Genomic DNA, 17,253 nt, shown 5'->3' with positions numbered 1-17,253 from the left:
AATTAGATCTCACCTGTTTGAAAAATTTTTGAGCCTAAAATCAGTTTGTGATTATTTAGAAATGCACACTGAAAATCTATAGGTTTCAGACACATCTACAACTAAAAGACACTCCCAAAGTGTCTTTATTCTCCCTTCAGTAGATTGTGTAACACTCTAGATTTCAGTGAGGGGATGAACAAAACGCTTTCTAGATTTTTTTTTCTTTTTGGGTCACACCCCGCAATGCACAGGAGTTACTCCTGGCTCTGCACTAGGAATTACCCCTGGCGGTGCTCAGGGGATCATATGGGATGCTAGGAATCGAACCCGGGTTGGCCATGTGTAAGGCAAATGCCCTACCCACTGTGCTATTGTTCTTGATTTTGATTTGGTTGTAGTCAAAATGGCAAACTGTGCTGGATGCTACAGAGAGTTTGATTTGTCCTGTCAATTAGCCCTACAAAAGAGTGTGATTAAAGGACGGAGGGAAAGTCAACTAAGGGAGAGATCTCTGGAAGAGGATTTAAGGTTATGTCCATTGAAATAATAAAGCGAGTGAGTCTATGAGCTCATGCTTTTAAAACATGAAGATCTAATGACGTTACTGACTAAGTCATCTTGTATAATGAACTCTTTTTGAAACTTTTTTTCTAAGTCATAAAATGAAAATGATATGAAAATATACATTGAGCATGGTTTGTCCATAGAACCAAATGGGATTATGTGAAAATGCTATATAAACTTCAAAGCATATGATGAAACTAATTATTTTTCTTAGAAACTAGCATTACCAAGATATATGAAGATCTTAATAAAATTGAAGTATGGTCTGTTAATGAGATAAAATTCATTTAGTGAAATGTAAAGATCCTAATCTCAAAAATCATCAGTAATATACAGTAATGATATGGACTTGGTTTCTCTATGGTTTCTCTATGACATGTATTAAGACAAAGAAACATTCTGATATAGACTCTTCCCTGTGAGTATTTTCAATCATATTCAAATAAACTCACCAGCATGAAAATGCATAGCGTTTAACTGAACTGAACCTACATATAGACATTTCAGTAATGGGAATTGCTATTTCCCAGTTAGCCTTTTGTTTGGTTATGACATGAAGAATCTCAATGGTCCTCCTAACTTTTTTTTTATTTTAATGAAGTCATAATTCTTCACATTTATTGACTTCATATTTATTACACACTTGCAATAGATAATAGGAAAACTTTTGGTAATTATTTTCCATTTCCCATTTTATTTTCTTCTGATTATACTCACAGAGTATTCATTGAGATTAATAATAATAAGACATGGAGGCTTGAATTTTTCTATAACTTTTCATTTTTATCTCTACTCTGTTTGCACTGAATTTGACAAGATTATCTTGGCCATTGGATACAAAACCAAAACACAGTCATTTGTTACAGACAGGTTTGAGCATGAGACAACTTTTTCTTTCAAGGGTCAGAGTATAAATATTTTAGGCCAAGGTGTCATACAGTCTGTCACTACGACTCAACTTGGCTGCTGTAGCCCAGGAGCAGCTGTGACTTTGTTTGGATACAGCTTTCCTTACAGAACAGAAAGAACCATTTGCTGAGCCCCTTCAGATCAGGTTTCCTCAGTCTTTCTGTCCACAGCCTTGTCTCCTTGCTTCCGTCCTGTGGACCCTTTTCTTATGAGTTGGTCTCCTAGTCTCATGCTGTAGGTCCCCATTTATGTGATAGTCACTGGTAGCCCCCTTGGAATATCCCAGAGACCCACATAAGGCCCCAATGGTCCCTGGTTAAGAAACCCTTTTCTGGAGGACAGAGATAAAGCATGCTGTGTGAAAAGGAAAATCCATATTTAGTCCCTCTCCAGAGAAGCGAGCCGGAGACAGATGGGTAAGTTTACATCAAATCAGCTTTTAGCTTATTATATGGAAGACTTCTAGTAATTAGAGTAAAACAAATTGCCTTGCAATGTAATGAACTCATCATATCCAGATGCTTCCAAGCGAAGGCTGAGTGAAGAGTGGGGGATATTCTAAGAAGACAACCCTGCAGAGGATGGGAGGTTGGATGATTGAAGATTCCTTCTGACTCCAAGATGCTATAATTCTAGGACAATCACATGTAATTATCTTAATTTCAAGACTATGATCATCTCCAGTCAAGTGGATGATGGAATGAAATGAATTTTTCTCTCTCATTTGACACTGCTGCTTGGAGCTGCTAGGAAGCATCATATTTGGTGGGAGAGGTAGGGTTGTGACAGGCAGTGAGGAGGAAGGGAGCTGAAAACCAGTTCCCTCAGTGACAGCTGCAGTTCCTTCGAAGCACTGATGGCATCCATGACAGGAGCTCCTGACTATACAGTGGCAGTTGGTTATGGCTTCTGCATTGCTTGTCACCTCTGGCTGTGATTTTTTATGAAGACTCTGACTTTTTACCAGTATCTTTGATTTTAGCTTTTCTTTCCCTCTTGGGACATCTTTGAACATGAGACCTTTTGGGGGGAGCAATAGTGCTCAAGGCTGACTCCTGTCTCTACTCTCTCTAGTAGTATCAGGGATCACTACTGACGGGCTCAGGGACACATGGGGTGCTAAGGATAGAATTCAAGTTGGCTGTGTGCCAGGTAAGTGCACTACCCACTGTACTATGACTCTGGCCCCTGAAGGTGAGACTCCCGTATGCATGAAGTGTCTTCTTTCGTCACTGGGTTTAGAGTCTGAGAGTATTTAGTCTTCAGTCTCTGGCTATATTTCTGAATGGGAGACATATCACATGTACATTAACCTTAACTCAGGGATTTTGAGGGTGTCATGAAGAGTGAACTTTGTAGTCAGTAATGAAGAAGAAATACTTTTCTTAGAAACAGTAGCTTGACATGTGCCTGAGATTCCTATGTTTGGAGAACATTCTTGGTTGAAATTATATATTCCTCAGACAGATGCCAACCAGACACTCCAAAAGGAAGGTGTTTTCTGTTTTGAACGGAATGTGGGTGTATCTTTTCACTGGCAACAGGGGCTCACATGAGCCCACAGCTGCAAGAGGCGTCTAATCCATAGTTACATGGAAATTCCAAGTGTCTCCGGCTTTGAAAGGAGCTGAGTTGAGTGGTTGAGCAGTCTGCTCAGGAGTGAGAATGTGCCACTTGCAGCTCTGTAGGGGGAGCAGCCGAGGCCTGAGTGAAATGAGGGGGCTGGGGTTGGGATTAGGGTGTGCAGGGTTAGGGTGGGAGAACTGGTGCCTTTAGTCTCTCTTAGAGATGTCACTGGTTTTGAGTTTTAGTGAGTTTTTCAGTGAGAGGAAGAGTGAGAAAGCGCTTCCCTGCCTGATTCTTACAGTTGGTGAAGGTTGACTTAAATCTTTCAAGAACTGCCTCCTCTCCTGCAAGGACCTATCTGTGGGAGGGCAGGCAGGCAGGATTTCTTTTCTGCTGATGCATCACAAGTGGCTGTTGATATACTAGCTAAGATGGTACCCGAGTGTGAAATGAAACTTCACCTTCTTAATCTTTTGTGGACTTTTTCTGTTTTTGTTGCCAACCTAGTTGGGAAAGCCAATGTCTTCCCAAGCTCAGATGCAAAGCAGAGCAGTGAGATTTGTGAGCCATCCACTGTGACAGAAAGATTCAGGACAGGGGCTGGAGCTATAGCACAGTGGGTAGGGTGTTTGCCTTGCATGCGGCCGATCCGGGTTCGATTCCCAGCATCCCATATGGTCCCCTGAGCACCACCAGGGGTAATTCCTGAGTGTAGAACCAGGAGTAACCCCTGTGCATCGCCAGGTGTGACCCAAAAAGCAAAAAAAAAAAAAAAAAAAAAAAGAAAGATTCAGGTCAGATTTCCGTGAAGACATAAAGTTAAGTGAGCACATTAGAAGAGATGAAACACCCGTCTTAAACAAACAAATAAAAAACAGTAAAAATACTTCATTGTGTGTACTGTTGAGGAAATCTTTCCTGATCTCAGATCAAGGGCCAGACACTGACTCAAGTTCTGAAACATTTCTGAAGATACTTGAAGGCAAAGAGGTGTAGTTTGGGGCCAGACTATCTGGATTCAAATTCTGCCTCTGTTATTACTGTGTGGCTTTGAGTAAGGTGTTTCGCTTCCCTGCCCTTCAATGATTACATCTGTGACATAGGGTTCCTGATGAGGAACAGTGCCTGGTACAGAGCAAATAAGGTGTGAATATTTGCTAACCTCACAAACTGCCAAGGAAGTAACACATAGTACTTCCATATACTCAGCAACTCCAGAAGGAGAATCAAGATGGTTCTTGTTAGTGATACCACTTGGAGGTGACATCCAGCAGAAGTAAACATTGCCAGGCCTCTTCAGATTAGAGATGAGCATTAAGTTTTGATTTCTGAGATTGCTTTCAATGGCGATGCACCTAGAGGAAACATGGCTGTCTTTTCTTCCAAATAGGCCAAGTCTGGGGCCAGAGGGATAGTACAGTGGGTAGGGTGCTTGCCTTGCATAAGCTCAACTTGGGTTTGGTTCCCAGCATTGCATATGATCTCCCGAGAACTGCCAGGAGTAATTCCTGAGTGCAGTGCCAGGAGTACACCCTGAACACTACTGGGTGTTATTCAAAAACTACATGCACAAAATCTTCACTAAATAAACCAAGTCCAAAGTGGGCTCAAACATCCCATGGTTCTGGGTTTTAAAATGTCACTTTCTGGTTTGTACCATTTGGACTACTATTTTTAAGTCTTTATTTATTTTCATCTTTTTAAAAACAGTAAAAGAAAGGACTAGTCATGGCTTGTATAAGAGGCTGATCACAGAAACATGAGCTATTGCCTAGGGTTTCCTGTACAGTTGCTTAGACTGTAAGACGGCATGATATGGGACTATTGAGATTCAGTGGATAGAAGCCATAGATTGGAAATATTTATATGGAAATTCAAGTCATGGCTCCTCAAAATACACTGTGAAAAGCTATATTTTATTCCAGGTATACATTATTAAAGCCTATAGTTATGTAGGATTACAAGGGCATGCACTGCTCTATCCAACACAGGGAATAAATTAAGAATGTCAGAATACTACAGTGACCAATTTACAGAGGTGCTTTTAGGAATGTAACACATACATAGTCTCATGAAAGTTATTCAAGCCAACTTCACAAATGGGTTTTGAAATGTTGGTGATAGTGTAACAATCCAATCACTCTACTTGGTGGAAAACATGTCATGCCATTAGTGTTTGGCAGTTTCTTCTGTAATGCACTACAGCTAAAGTGCTGTATAGGCAGACATATAGGCCAGCCACACTTTAGACACACAGGCACGCCTGTGTTTGATTTAATAAGAACCATGTGTTACAATCAAAACAACATCTGACTCTCATGCCTCAAATAGTATGTATACTTCTCAAGAGTCTATTCAGCCAGACAGCTGTTGGGACATTTATTCCCACATTTTTAATTTGTCTTTTGCTTGGACAAATTGCTTATGTTTCAATATTTCTCTGGATATTGTTTTTCACTCTTTTACCTCCTTAATTTAAATCTTTAGTTCTTAACTCAAACCCCAAATTGTTTTTAAGGTAAAGTCAACCAAAATCCATTTGCTTTTTTGGGTACTACTTTAGTACAGAAATTTAGGTTGAAGTTATTTTAAAAGATTAAGTTACTCAGCAGTGACTTAAAATCCATTGGATTTAATTATTGCTCTGTGTACACCAGAATAAAGAACACTTTCTTTTGACTCAAAAATGTTTTCATTGCCTCTTCAAAATATATCAAAATGTAACTAGTCAAAAAGGTTCGACTAGTTACATATTAAAGAGGTGAAATAAAATGCATAGTTAACAATCTTAATTCTGAGTTTTCTAAAAGGGTTGATTGAGTGAAACAGAGAAGCTTTTTAGCGAGAAGCTTCAGTGTTGAAATTAGACACAGTTAAGACCGAAAGTCTCTGATTCAAGCTGATGTATCACAGCAAATTATTTTACCAATTTAGGTTTTACTTTCCTTATATGAAAAATAAAGAACCCCTACCTTGGTGGACTAAATGAGACTGTGTATGAGGAGTACATAACATGGTTTCTGGAAAACAGTAAGTGTGCACCGAAGTAGTATGAAGTAGCGTTTTGTTTCATTTTGTTTTTTTCAAAATAACAGTCTTATTCACAGAAAGAGACAAGCACAGACAAAACCCTAGAAGGAAAGGGGTATACTGACTTATGAGTGAATGAAAGAATGTGGAGAGTCCTAAAAAAAAAAAATAGAAATTCCAAATGATTCAGGGAGTCTACTTCTGGGTATTTCCCCTACATAATTGTGAAAAACAGTACCACTTGAAGAAATATTTCCCTTTCCAGGCTCATCACAGCATTATGTCAAAAGTTGGAACCAACCTAAGAACTCATTAACAGATGAAGAGATAAAGAAGACATAGTACATATACACAAAGGAATAGTATTTAGCTATAAAAAAAGATGAAGCACTGACATTTGCAATGTAATGGATGGACTTAAAGTGTTCAGTGAAACAGGTACGGTGGAAAAACAACAGTGATCTAACTCATAATAAGGTATATTGAAAAAACAAAACCAATAAATGAACTAAACAAATTGTCTTAGACTGTAAGATCACATTAGTGACTATCAGACAGGCAAGGGGTGAGAGGGTGAGTAAACTAGTGAAAGTCAACACAGTACGGTGAAGGATAAAATTGGAATTTTAGTGGTAAATTTAATTTAATATAGAAAGATGCTGATTTATATAATTAACACCCTCTTGAAACATACCAGGTCATAATGCAATGTTGTAGCACTGTAGCACTATTGTCCTGTTGTTCATTGATTTGCTCAAGCGGACACCAGTAACATCTCCATTGTGAGACTTGTTGTTACTGTTTTTGGCATATTGAATACGCCATGGGTAGCTTGCCAGGTTCTGCTATGCGGGTGGGATACTCTCGGTAGCTTGCTGGGCTCTCTGAGACGGATGGAGGAATCAAACTCGGGTCGGCCGCGTGCAAGGCAAACACCCTACCCACTGTGCTAATGCAATGTTACTTTAATAAATGGTAAACAAACAAACAAAAAGAATAAAATTCTTCTGGGGTGAAGGAAGATGGAGAATGAGGCGGTTTCAGTGTCATATTGTTATATTCATGCCTCTCTGATCCCTACAACCATTATGGAACTAACCTGCCTGAGAAAAGGGGCATCTTGCAATGAACTTGAAATAAAATATGACTGGAAAGAATACAGTGGAAGATTCTTGGCACGAAGACACAGATTCTTTCCTGCATTCTCTTAGTCTACTAATCACTGTGGAATATTTGGGTCTATTAGGCAGAGAATATTTAGAACAAAACAAACCTCAGAAAGATTATCATCAAGAATTAAGATACATTCAATCTTTAAACAAACTGTCTGCTAAAAACTAACGCACTTTGGAATAACAGACCTCTCCTGGGTTAATAATGGGTTTATTTATGATGGCTATGATTAGAAAAACATAGATGGTCAAGCATTTCAGAAAACTTCTTAGATTCAAGTTGTTTTCAATCTATAAATGCAGGCATGTTTTATTGCCACTTACCACAGGCTTAGATTAGGGGCAGATACCTACCTTTTTCCTTTGGAAGTTCACATCAAGTTTCATTGAGGCACACTTGTTCAGTGTATTTAATCGTCTAAAAAGAAAGAAAAAATGTGATAATTATTGCTATTACTGAAACTTACATTCTTTTTGATTTGATAATTCTTATTTATTTCCAGTGACATTGAAAGTGTAGAAAGAAGCAGTTAAATTACAGAAAAGAGGGCTAATCTGCACAAAGCACACAATTGAAAGAGTTTCCAATTGTACTCAAGTCTCCACACTCAGGAAATTGCTGGGAGCATCCCGGTACTGGTCCCTTCCTTAATGAAATACCAAACTATAGAAATGATCGCTGAAAGTAGAGTCATTTTCTTCCCAAGTCTTCCTGCTTCCTATGCCACTGTTCTGGAAATATATGGTTAATTATTTTAACCATACTTTCAGTAGTTCTTCAATTCCTTTGCCTCCTTAAATTTATACCCTAGCAAATCCTCAAATTTGGATCAAATCAATCACCTGTCTTCTATCCCATTCCTGGGCTGTGAGTTTATACAGAAGATTATTCAGACTGCAATACTGAAGTATACACTTGCAATGGTTTGAATTGTGTCTTCCCCACCTACCCTAATGTATACTTGGAATAAAAAGTAATTAAAGTTAAATGAGGTCAGATGGCCATCTTGACCCACTAAAATTGGTGTCCTGATATGAAAAGAGCAGAGAGCTTATTCCCACTCAGTCATGTGAGGGCAGAGAGAGGTGTCGGGTCAGGAAGCAAACCCTTGCCAGGATCCAAGCTCTGTGGGCACTTTGATCTTGGAACTTGCCTGCAGGCTGAGAAAAGACACTGAGACTGAGTCTGTGGTATTTGGTGATGGCACCACATGCTTACTCATACATACATTGTGATCTCCCCCTCAGTTGGGGGTCTCAAAATTGGTTCTCAGCATTCCTTTCATCGCTCAGACCATCAAAAAAATTCCAGTCTCTGCACAGATGACTTATCCACTACTATGGAGAGAAAGTATAAGCTATATGACATGAAAATATTTTAATAATCCTTCCCTCTTTATAAAAAATAATGTTCCTATACTTTTCAACTCTGAGCCTTTGACCTTTTTTTTTGCTTTTTTTCAGGGGTCACACCTGGCATTGCACAGGGGTTACTCCTGGCTTATGTACTCAGGAATTCCTCCTGACAGTGCTCGGGTGTAAAAAATCACAAGGGCGGCACGCACGGGAGGGAGAGACATGATGTGTGTCATGTCGTTCCATTGTCTATGGGCACTTGGGGCAATTCTCTCTCGCACTTCCCACTCATGTTAGGTGTTCCCTAGCCACTGTGTAAGGACCAGATCGGGACGGCTCCTCCTTGTGCTCTGCTTCTGTGTGTGCCGCTGTACTCTCTTCTGTCTGTCTCTCTGTCTCTGCCTCTGTAGTCTCTCTTCTGGTCTCTTCCAACCTCTCTCTGTCTCTGTCCTATGTCTTCTGTCTGTATTGTCTCCTTCACTTCTGTGTCTTCCCGTGTGTCTTCTGTGTCTTCTCTTGTGTTGTCTTCTTCTTCTGTCTCTTCTGTCTTCTTCTTCTGTCTCTTCTGACTTCTTTTTCTGTCTCCCTCTCAGTGCCCCCACAATCTTAGTTTATATAGCAAATTACATAGGGCAGTAGCACAAAGGTGGGTTTAACATTAACAAATCAACAAAGAAGGGAAAGATCATTTCTTGAGGAGATTAACAAAATCTCATCTAAGGAAATCTCATCTAAGGAGATCCGCTCAAGGGTGGGATCCAAACAAGGGTGTGTCAAGGTGTGAGCTAGTAATTTGCTTAAATAGTTATAGTAAATTTACTTCTAATATTTCTAGCAATGTCATTCTGTATGAGCACAGTAAGAGATGTATCAAACTTAAAGGTTGGTTCTTCCTGAGGATATCTCACTATATATTCCAGACCACAGTCCTCAGGTCAGGTTAATCTTCCTAACCCCAGCAGGGTCCTAATTTTGTCGTTACTTTTGGATCATGACAGCATTTGTCTATGACCATGTTGTCATCTTATAGTTGAGTATTGTGGCACTTTGGCCTGGCCCATTTCGATGCCAGGGTAGCTCACAGCTTGCCCTGGGTCTATTCTGTCCCTCATCGGGACCCTGCTTCTGGGGTGCTAGGAACTAAGGGCAACTGAGTTGAGAAAGCAGATGCCCGGGAGTAAATATTATTGGAGTCAATCAGCTCCCAAGTTACAAAGCACATTATTAACTGTCTGCCTGTGTCCACACAGAAAGGCCATTGCTCTAAGGTAAACTAAGTTCCTTGTGGCAAGGCAAAAAGGACAAACCACATGTTATCCTACACTCGGGAGGCCATATGGGATGCTGGGAATAGAACATGGGTCACCGAGTGCAAGGCAAATGTCCTACCTGCTGTACTATCTCTCCAGCCCACTTTGACCTTTTCTTTTTCCAACACCCATCACTTCCCCTGGGACTCTGATTATCTCATTCATTCCCTCTTCATTAAACTCTCAGTTACTATCTTTTCCTTTAGCTCATTCCTGTCTTGAACAAACTGACTGACCATTAGTTCTCTCAATAACCACAATCAGTCAATTTCCCTTTAATCCTGTTTTTCCACCAAATAACTATCTCTCCCAATATTTCTCTTCCTTAAACTACCCAGCTTGATGAAACAGACCTCAATTTTCATTCACTCTTAAATCTTTTACTACCTAATTTCATAAAATTTTATGTGCAAATACATTTTGCTTTCTTTGATTACATAAAAAAATCACAGTTGTTGAAAGTTTACAACTATAACTGAACTCAAATACGAGTCCTTAATCTCCTTTGCTATTGACCACACTTTGAAGGCAACTCTTAACAATGTCAGAAACTATCAGAAAGAAACTCACTGATTTTTTTTTAATTTTAGTCACCATCCATTGACTTTGTTTTTCTGAAAGATAAAAATTTTATTATCGCTGGAAAATTACACTAGTGAAGGGATGGGTGTTAGAACATTGTATGACTGAAATGCAATCATGAACAATTTTGTAATGCTCTATCTCATGATGATTCAATTAAAATAATTTTCTATTATCCATTAACCTAACCATTTCTATTATCCATTATTCACGCTCAACATCATTTTACTTGTACAGTTCTATTATCATTTCAAATTTTAACAAATCAATATTTAGTGCATATTATGGCTGTGTAAGAGCTATTCACAAACATCATATTTTGAATATGTTTTCTTCCACTTTTGCACAGTGGGTAGGGCATTTGCCTTGCATGTGGCTAACTAGGGTTCGATTCCTTCGTCTCTCTCATAGAGCCTGACAAGCTACTGAGAGTATCCCACTTGCATGGCAGAACCTGGCAAGCTACCTGTGGCATATTTGATATGCCAAAAACAGTAACAAGTCTCACAATGGAGATGTTACTGGTGCCCAGTCAAGCAAATCATTGTTCAAGCAAATCGATGAACAATGGGATGACAGTGCTAAAACAGTGCTAATGTTTCTTCCACTATCAGATGTCCACTATTCAAAAAGTTAAAAATCACCTTGCTTTTTTCCTTAATTTTCTCTATATTTATTCCTAAATTTAACAATGATCTAAATATATAAGTAAATGAGAAAGTATTAGATACTCTATTTAATTTTAATTGTAGATATATCTTATAATCTTCTGACCTAGTCAGAATTTCTGACCCTTAGAGAAATATTTTAATTTTTTTAATTGATTGATTTCTTTTAACTTATATTTCTTAAATTCTTCTTGAACATGTTTTTCAATGTTGTTTTTTTAACTCTCCTTATTTATTTAATTTAATTGTTTTTTCTTTTTATTGAATCACAGTTACAAAGTTGTTCATGATTGGGTTTCAGTTATGTGTTTCAACATCCATCCCTTGACCAATATACACTTCCTACCACCAATGTCCCCAGTTTTCCTCCCAATCCCTCACTGCCTGCCTCTATGGAAGGCACTTCTCTCTCTCTCTCTCTCTCTCTCTCTCTCTCTCTCTCTCTCTCTCTCTCCTCTTTCTCTCCTTTGGCCATTACAGTTTACATACAATTTCTGAAATGTTATCACATGTATCTCTTTACTTATTTTTAACACTCAGTTCTTGTCCAGAGTGATCATTTCTAACTATTATTGTCATACTGGTCCCTTCTCTATCTCAACTATCTTTTGCCCCCCACCCGCCACACTTATGGCAAACTTCCAACCAGTCTTCTCAACAATTGGAAAAATAACTGGAAAAAATATAGCAGAAATATTTTACAAAGTTCTTATTTCTTCTTCTTTTTTAAATTTATTTTATTGAATCACCATGTGGAAAGTTACAAAGTTCTTAGGCTTATGTCTCAGTTATATAATGCTCAAACACCTGTCTTTTCACCAGTGCCCATATTCCACCACCAAAAAACCCCAGTATACCTCCCACCCCCCACCCCCCACCTCTGCCTGCATAGCTGATAAATTTCACTTCTTTACCTTGATTACATTTTATATTTCAACACAAAACTCACAACTGTTGTTGGAGTTTCAACACAAAACTCACTATTGTTGTTGGAGTTTACCCCCCAAAAATACAGCCCTACTGACAAGGAAGCATTTGATAATTAGTTTACCATTGATGAAAATGAAGAGATACGAAGTCATGCGGCCGCGGTAGTGGCCACGTGCTTTAGGATTTCTGTATTTTAGTAATTAAGTCCAGGGAGATTTATGTTGGAAATTGCATCATTTCCCTTCCTGGGGCAGCATGGGGCTGAGGCTTAGTTCACAGTCTAGAGACATGGCTGCAAGCACTTGCTGGGACCAGAAGTGTAGCTGGCCTCTGGATCTTGGTCGTTCAGCAGCAAAGCGGCCGTGCAAAAGCATGGCCACCAGGGTCGAGTCTCAGCGGAGTGTGAGCCAGTATTGGCCCTGGCCCGAGACTACCCAAGCATCCCGCTGTTTCAAGTTCAAAACACATTTTTTTTTTAAAGTTCTTAAACTGAGTTTCATAAGAGCAATCTCAGAATTTGGGCTGGAGAGATAATATAGCAGATAAGGTGCTTGTCTTCCATGTAATCTACCCTGGTTAGATCTCCAGTACCATATAAAAGTCCCCTTGGCTCTGCCAGAAGTGATCACTGAGCACAGAGCCAGGAGTAAGCCTTAAGCATAGCAAGGTGTGATCCTACCTCCTTCCACCCCATCTCCCCAACAAAAACCACCAAAGAAAAAAGAAGAATCTTAGTACTTAGAATGTATGTAGAATATCACTTTCTATTTTCAGCAAAGTTCCCTGCCTTCAACTCTGTCTACAGTCTCCCAGTGGGAGGAATTTCCAGTTTCATCTTTTGTTGATGGTGGAGGAGAGAGGTCACCTAGATATAGAGACCGATAGACTGAAGGAGTAAACAGAATGCTCTGCATAAAATTGAATTTTGAACAACTCTCATATGTAGTTCACCTTTATTTTTGCTTCACATTTTTAAATTTTTTAAGATTTCTATAGCTCACATTGAATTATTATGTGATTTTTCTTTTTATATTTTGCTTTTATATTTTGCTTCTTAGGCTACCAAAGTCTTTACCACATATTTGGTTTCTGCTGAGAACTTTTTAAATTGTGATGTCTCACATTTACTTTTGTAAGGAAAGTTCTTCTGTAAAGCAGTGGAAATTTAGAAATAAGCAAATTTAGATATTCAATCTCCTATCTTTGATCAATGACTTTGTTTGTGTATGGAATAAATTTTATAGTGTTAGGAATAAATCTTGAGTTGACTTTTCAACGTAAGTTAAGTTTTGGCAATCTCAACTACTCTCAAAAATGATAAAGGACAGTTCTTAACATTAGAAAATTTTCCTGTGCTCCTATACAACCATTAGTTCTCCATACCACCACATTCCTTCCTACCACCTTTGGAGACATCCTTTTCTGATTTCTATTGTCCATAGAGTGCTTTCACCAGTTCTTGGTCATCATGCAAATGAATCATACACAATGCATTTTGTGTGTGTCTGGCTTAACTCTAAAACTTTTGGCATACACTGACATTGATGAATAAAGCAGTAATTACTTTTTTAGATTGCCAAGTAGTATTCTCTGACTGAAGATATGTAATTGGCTTATCTATTCTCTTGCTGATGGCCATTTGTGCTGCTTTCAGTTTTCAATCATGAGTTTTAGTCATCAAATTCAGTAATTTTTTTTTTAGTAATGAACAATAATTACCACTCATCATTCCTGAAGCTCTTATGATCTTTGGCATTCAAAATTATGAATTTTAATTCACTAATCATTTTAGAATTCAGATTGTAGTCCTTATTCTTTTTATTCTACAAGGGCATGCTGAAACACCTTATTTCATCATGAGATAAACAATTCACTGGTGATGACCAATTCTGTCTCTAGCCTAGACACCTTAACTGAGCCCCAGGGCTGAGTTGTACATTTGTTGAGGGCAATTCATTAGTATGACCCTTCTGTGGAATCCTGCTGATGTTTCAAACTCTATCATAAATATTAAACTTACTATATCCTCTTTAAAACCTGTTTATTGGGCAAGAGGTATAACTCAGAGTTAGAACACATATTATATATGTGGGCCCTAGCACAAACAAAACAAAACAACCCCTACTCCCCATAAAAGTTATTTATGCTACTGAATGTCTAATTAAGAGTATCTGCAATAAGCCACCCAAATGGGAAAATAGAATCATCTTGAAATTCTTCTTCAGGATCTACATTCATTCAATAATCAAATTCAATAAGTATAATTGAATTACTTATATCAATTATACTTTGCTGATACTTTGAAATCCTGCCTAGTTGGTTGCAGTGAGTACCTTCTCTTTTACCTAGATCAGGTAATAGTCTCTTCATTAGTTTCATTATCATATAAAATGTCTTATAGTGAAACCAGTTCTAGTTCCTAACTTCTAAAAAATTATGTCACTTATTTACTTCAAGTTATTTCATGATTTCTCTATTTTTTTCCAGATTTACTTTATCCACTGAAAGACTACTGTTCTTTAGTATCAATACAATAGACAATTCTAGATTAGGATTTATTATCTTCCATGAAGCTATATTTGGCAGGTTATTGCCTTTGTCCTCTAATTGATAGCTTATCTTTAATGATCTATTACATACACCTAAGCATCTCTACCTAGAAGTTAAGGATGTAGGAGAAGTTGTGATATATATCTGTGTTACACATTTGGCAGCTTGGTTTTATTTAGAAAGAATAGCCCATTATTTATAAAATGTTTATAAACTTGCTCTTATATAATGGTTTAGAAGAACAACTAATTTTATTCTGTGCATGAGGGTTTTTTTTTAATCTATTACATATACATAGGACATCAGGGGGGCTCATCCTTTATTTACCACATATTTGAATATACTTTTTACTTTCTGACACACACAGAGGTTTAATTCCTCTAATGTACCTTAACTCAGACATCTGACTGTGCCTTGTACAAAATATTTGTTGAAAAACAGACAGGGAATGAATTACTTATATCAGAAATATATATAAATAAAGATTTCTTAAAGAATATGTCAAACAATCTGATTTTATAACCCAGCAAATTATTTGAATAGATAATACTAAAAGAATATATACAGATACCAAGTAAGGATGTAACAAAGATCTCACATTATTAACTTCAAAAAAAAAGCAAATAAAAATAAGAAGACACAACTACATATCCGACTGCCTAAATGAGAGAAATCGATAATACTGCTTTAGTGAGGACACAGAACTACTGAAACTACCAAAGAGGTATATAGCCTTTGAAGAAAAGTTAGGTCATTTCTTAGAAAATTAAATATATTTTTAGCAGCAATCTGGCAATATCATTATTACTTGCTATACAAGATAAAATATCATCATACATCCATAAAAGACTTATATGTGAAGTTCACAGTAACCTCATTATAAAAAGTAACTCTAAAGTGAAAATAACCCAAATGTTCATCAATTGAAAAGTGTACACAACAATTGTGGCACATCTATATAGTACAATACAATAACAATATAAAACAAAGGCACTATTGATCCATGCAGAAACATGGATGTCTCTCAGAGGTTTTATGCTTAGTGAGAGTCAGAAACAAATGATATGACAGAATTTCCACAAAATTTTAGAAAAGGCAAAATTGTGTTTATAAAAAAACTGTTTAGACATTGCCAAATGCCAGCAGAGATTTTTAACTTTGTTACAGAATTTTTTTTTAAAGTCCTATTATTATTGTACAATAGGACCAACATTATTTTATATTTGCAGAGTGCCAAGATGAAGTGACAGAGACATTCCAAATCATGATTGTGTAACCGAATGTGTTTGACAATGACCAGCAAAATAAACACTTATAAGTTGGTGTGTTTTTTTCCTATATGGGACACTAGAATCTGGACTGTCAGTTTTATTCTTGACAGGCAAGTGCTTTTAGCCACTAAGCAATTTTCTCAGAGCCCCCTGGTGAATTTGTCAATATAAATTATATTTCAATAAAGTCAAATAAAATACCAGTGAGTAGCATCAGTGGAACTGGTGGAGGACATGTCTCAAAACTCTGCTCCTTTAACAAAGCAAAAAATTATATTGACAAAAATTGTCAAAATTCAAACTTAAAGAAAACCAGGATATTAATATAAAGACTTGCTACAATCCAAATAGTATCTATGAATAAGTGGCTGAATCATGTAGGATTAGTGACTTTTGTAGCATTCAAATTTCCCAATTCCCATATTCCTAATGTCAGGAATGAAGGAGCTTTGAAAATTTACAGCTGGGGCTGGAGAGAGAGCACATAGCGTAGTTCATCCCTGGTCCATATGGTCCCTCAAACACTGCCAGTAGTAATTCCTAAGCACAGAACTAGGAGTAACCTCTGAGCATCTATGAGCATGACCAAGGAAGAAAGAAAGAAAGAAAGAAAGAAAGAAAGAAAGAAAGAAAGAAAGAAAGAAAGAAAGAAAGAAAGAAAGAAAGAAAGAAAGAAAGAGAGAGAGAGAAGAAAGAAAGAAAGAGAGAGAAAGACAGAAAGAAAGAAAGAAAGAAAGAAAGAAAGAAAGAAAGAAAGAAAGAAAGAAAGAAAGAAAGAGAGAAAGAAAGAAAGAGAGCAAGAGAGAAAGAAAGAAAGAGAGAAAGAGAGAAAGAAAGAGAAAGAAAGAAAGAGAAAGAGAGAAAGAAAGAAAGAAAGAGAGAAAGAAAGAGAGAAAAAAGAAGGAAGGAAAGAAAGAAAGAAAGAAAGAAAGAAAGAAAGAAAGAAAGAAAGAAAGAAAGAAAGAAAGAAAGAAAGAAAGAAAGAAAGAAAATCTACAGCATCACAACCAGAACTGAAAATAAGGACTTTGGCAACCACCGGAAAGGGTTTGAGCTCACCCAGAATTCCATTGTTAAATAACTGTCAAACTTGAGTTATCTAGAAATTACCCAGATGTTCATTTACAGGATTTACCCTATTCAACCTCCTGGTTCATCATGAAAACAGTTATTTCTCAGGGTGTTTGTTAAAAAGCAACTAGCATATCTCACAGTGATTCAATTAAAAAGTTATTTTAAAAAGCAATCAGCAGTATTATTTACCCATCATAGTTGCATGAAATGGTAATAAAAACTGGGTCTAACAAGATGGGAACCTAAAGTGATATCAGGAATAGTGGGGGATATAAGATGTTCATTGAAG

General features: G+C 37.4%; 1 protein-coding gene across 5 annotated transcripts in view; it reads right to left on the bottom strand.

Moving 5' to 3' along the window:
• Nucleotides 1–17,253, bottom strand: part of STARD13 (StAR related lipid transfer domain containing 13) — a 260,589-nt gene that overhangs the window by 31,289 nt on the left and 212,047 nt on the right. For all 5 annotated transcript variants that reach the window (XM_055137496.1, XM_055137511.1, XM_055137490.1 and 2 more), the window contains exon 4: nucleotides 7,578–7,641. In XM_055137496.1, the coding sequence (XP_054993471.1) occupies nucleotides 7,578–7,641 (64 nt within the window). The remainder of the gene's footprint in view (nucleotides 1–7,577; nucleotides 7,642–17,253) is intronic.

This window comes from Sorex araneus, chromosome 1, assembly GCF_027595985.1.
Source record: "Sorex araneus isolate mSorAra2 chromosome 1, mSorAra2.pri, whole genome shotgun sequence".
NCBI classification, from domain to species: domain Eukaryota; kingdom Metazoa; phylum Chordata; class Mammalia; order Eulipotyphla; family Soricidae; genus Sorex; species Sorex araneus.
Note: the sequence above shows the minus strand (reverse complement) of the source record. Positions and strands in the feature narration are given on the sequence as shown.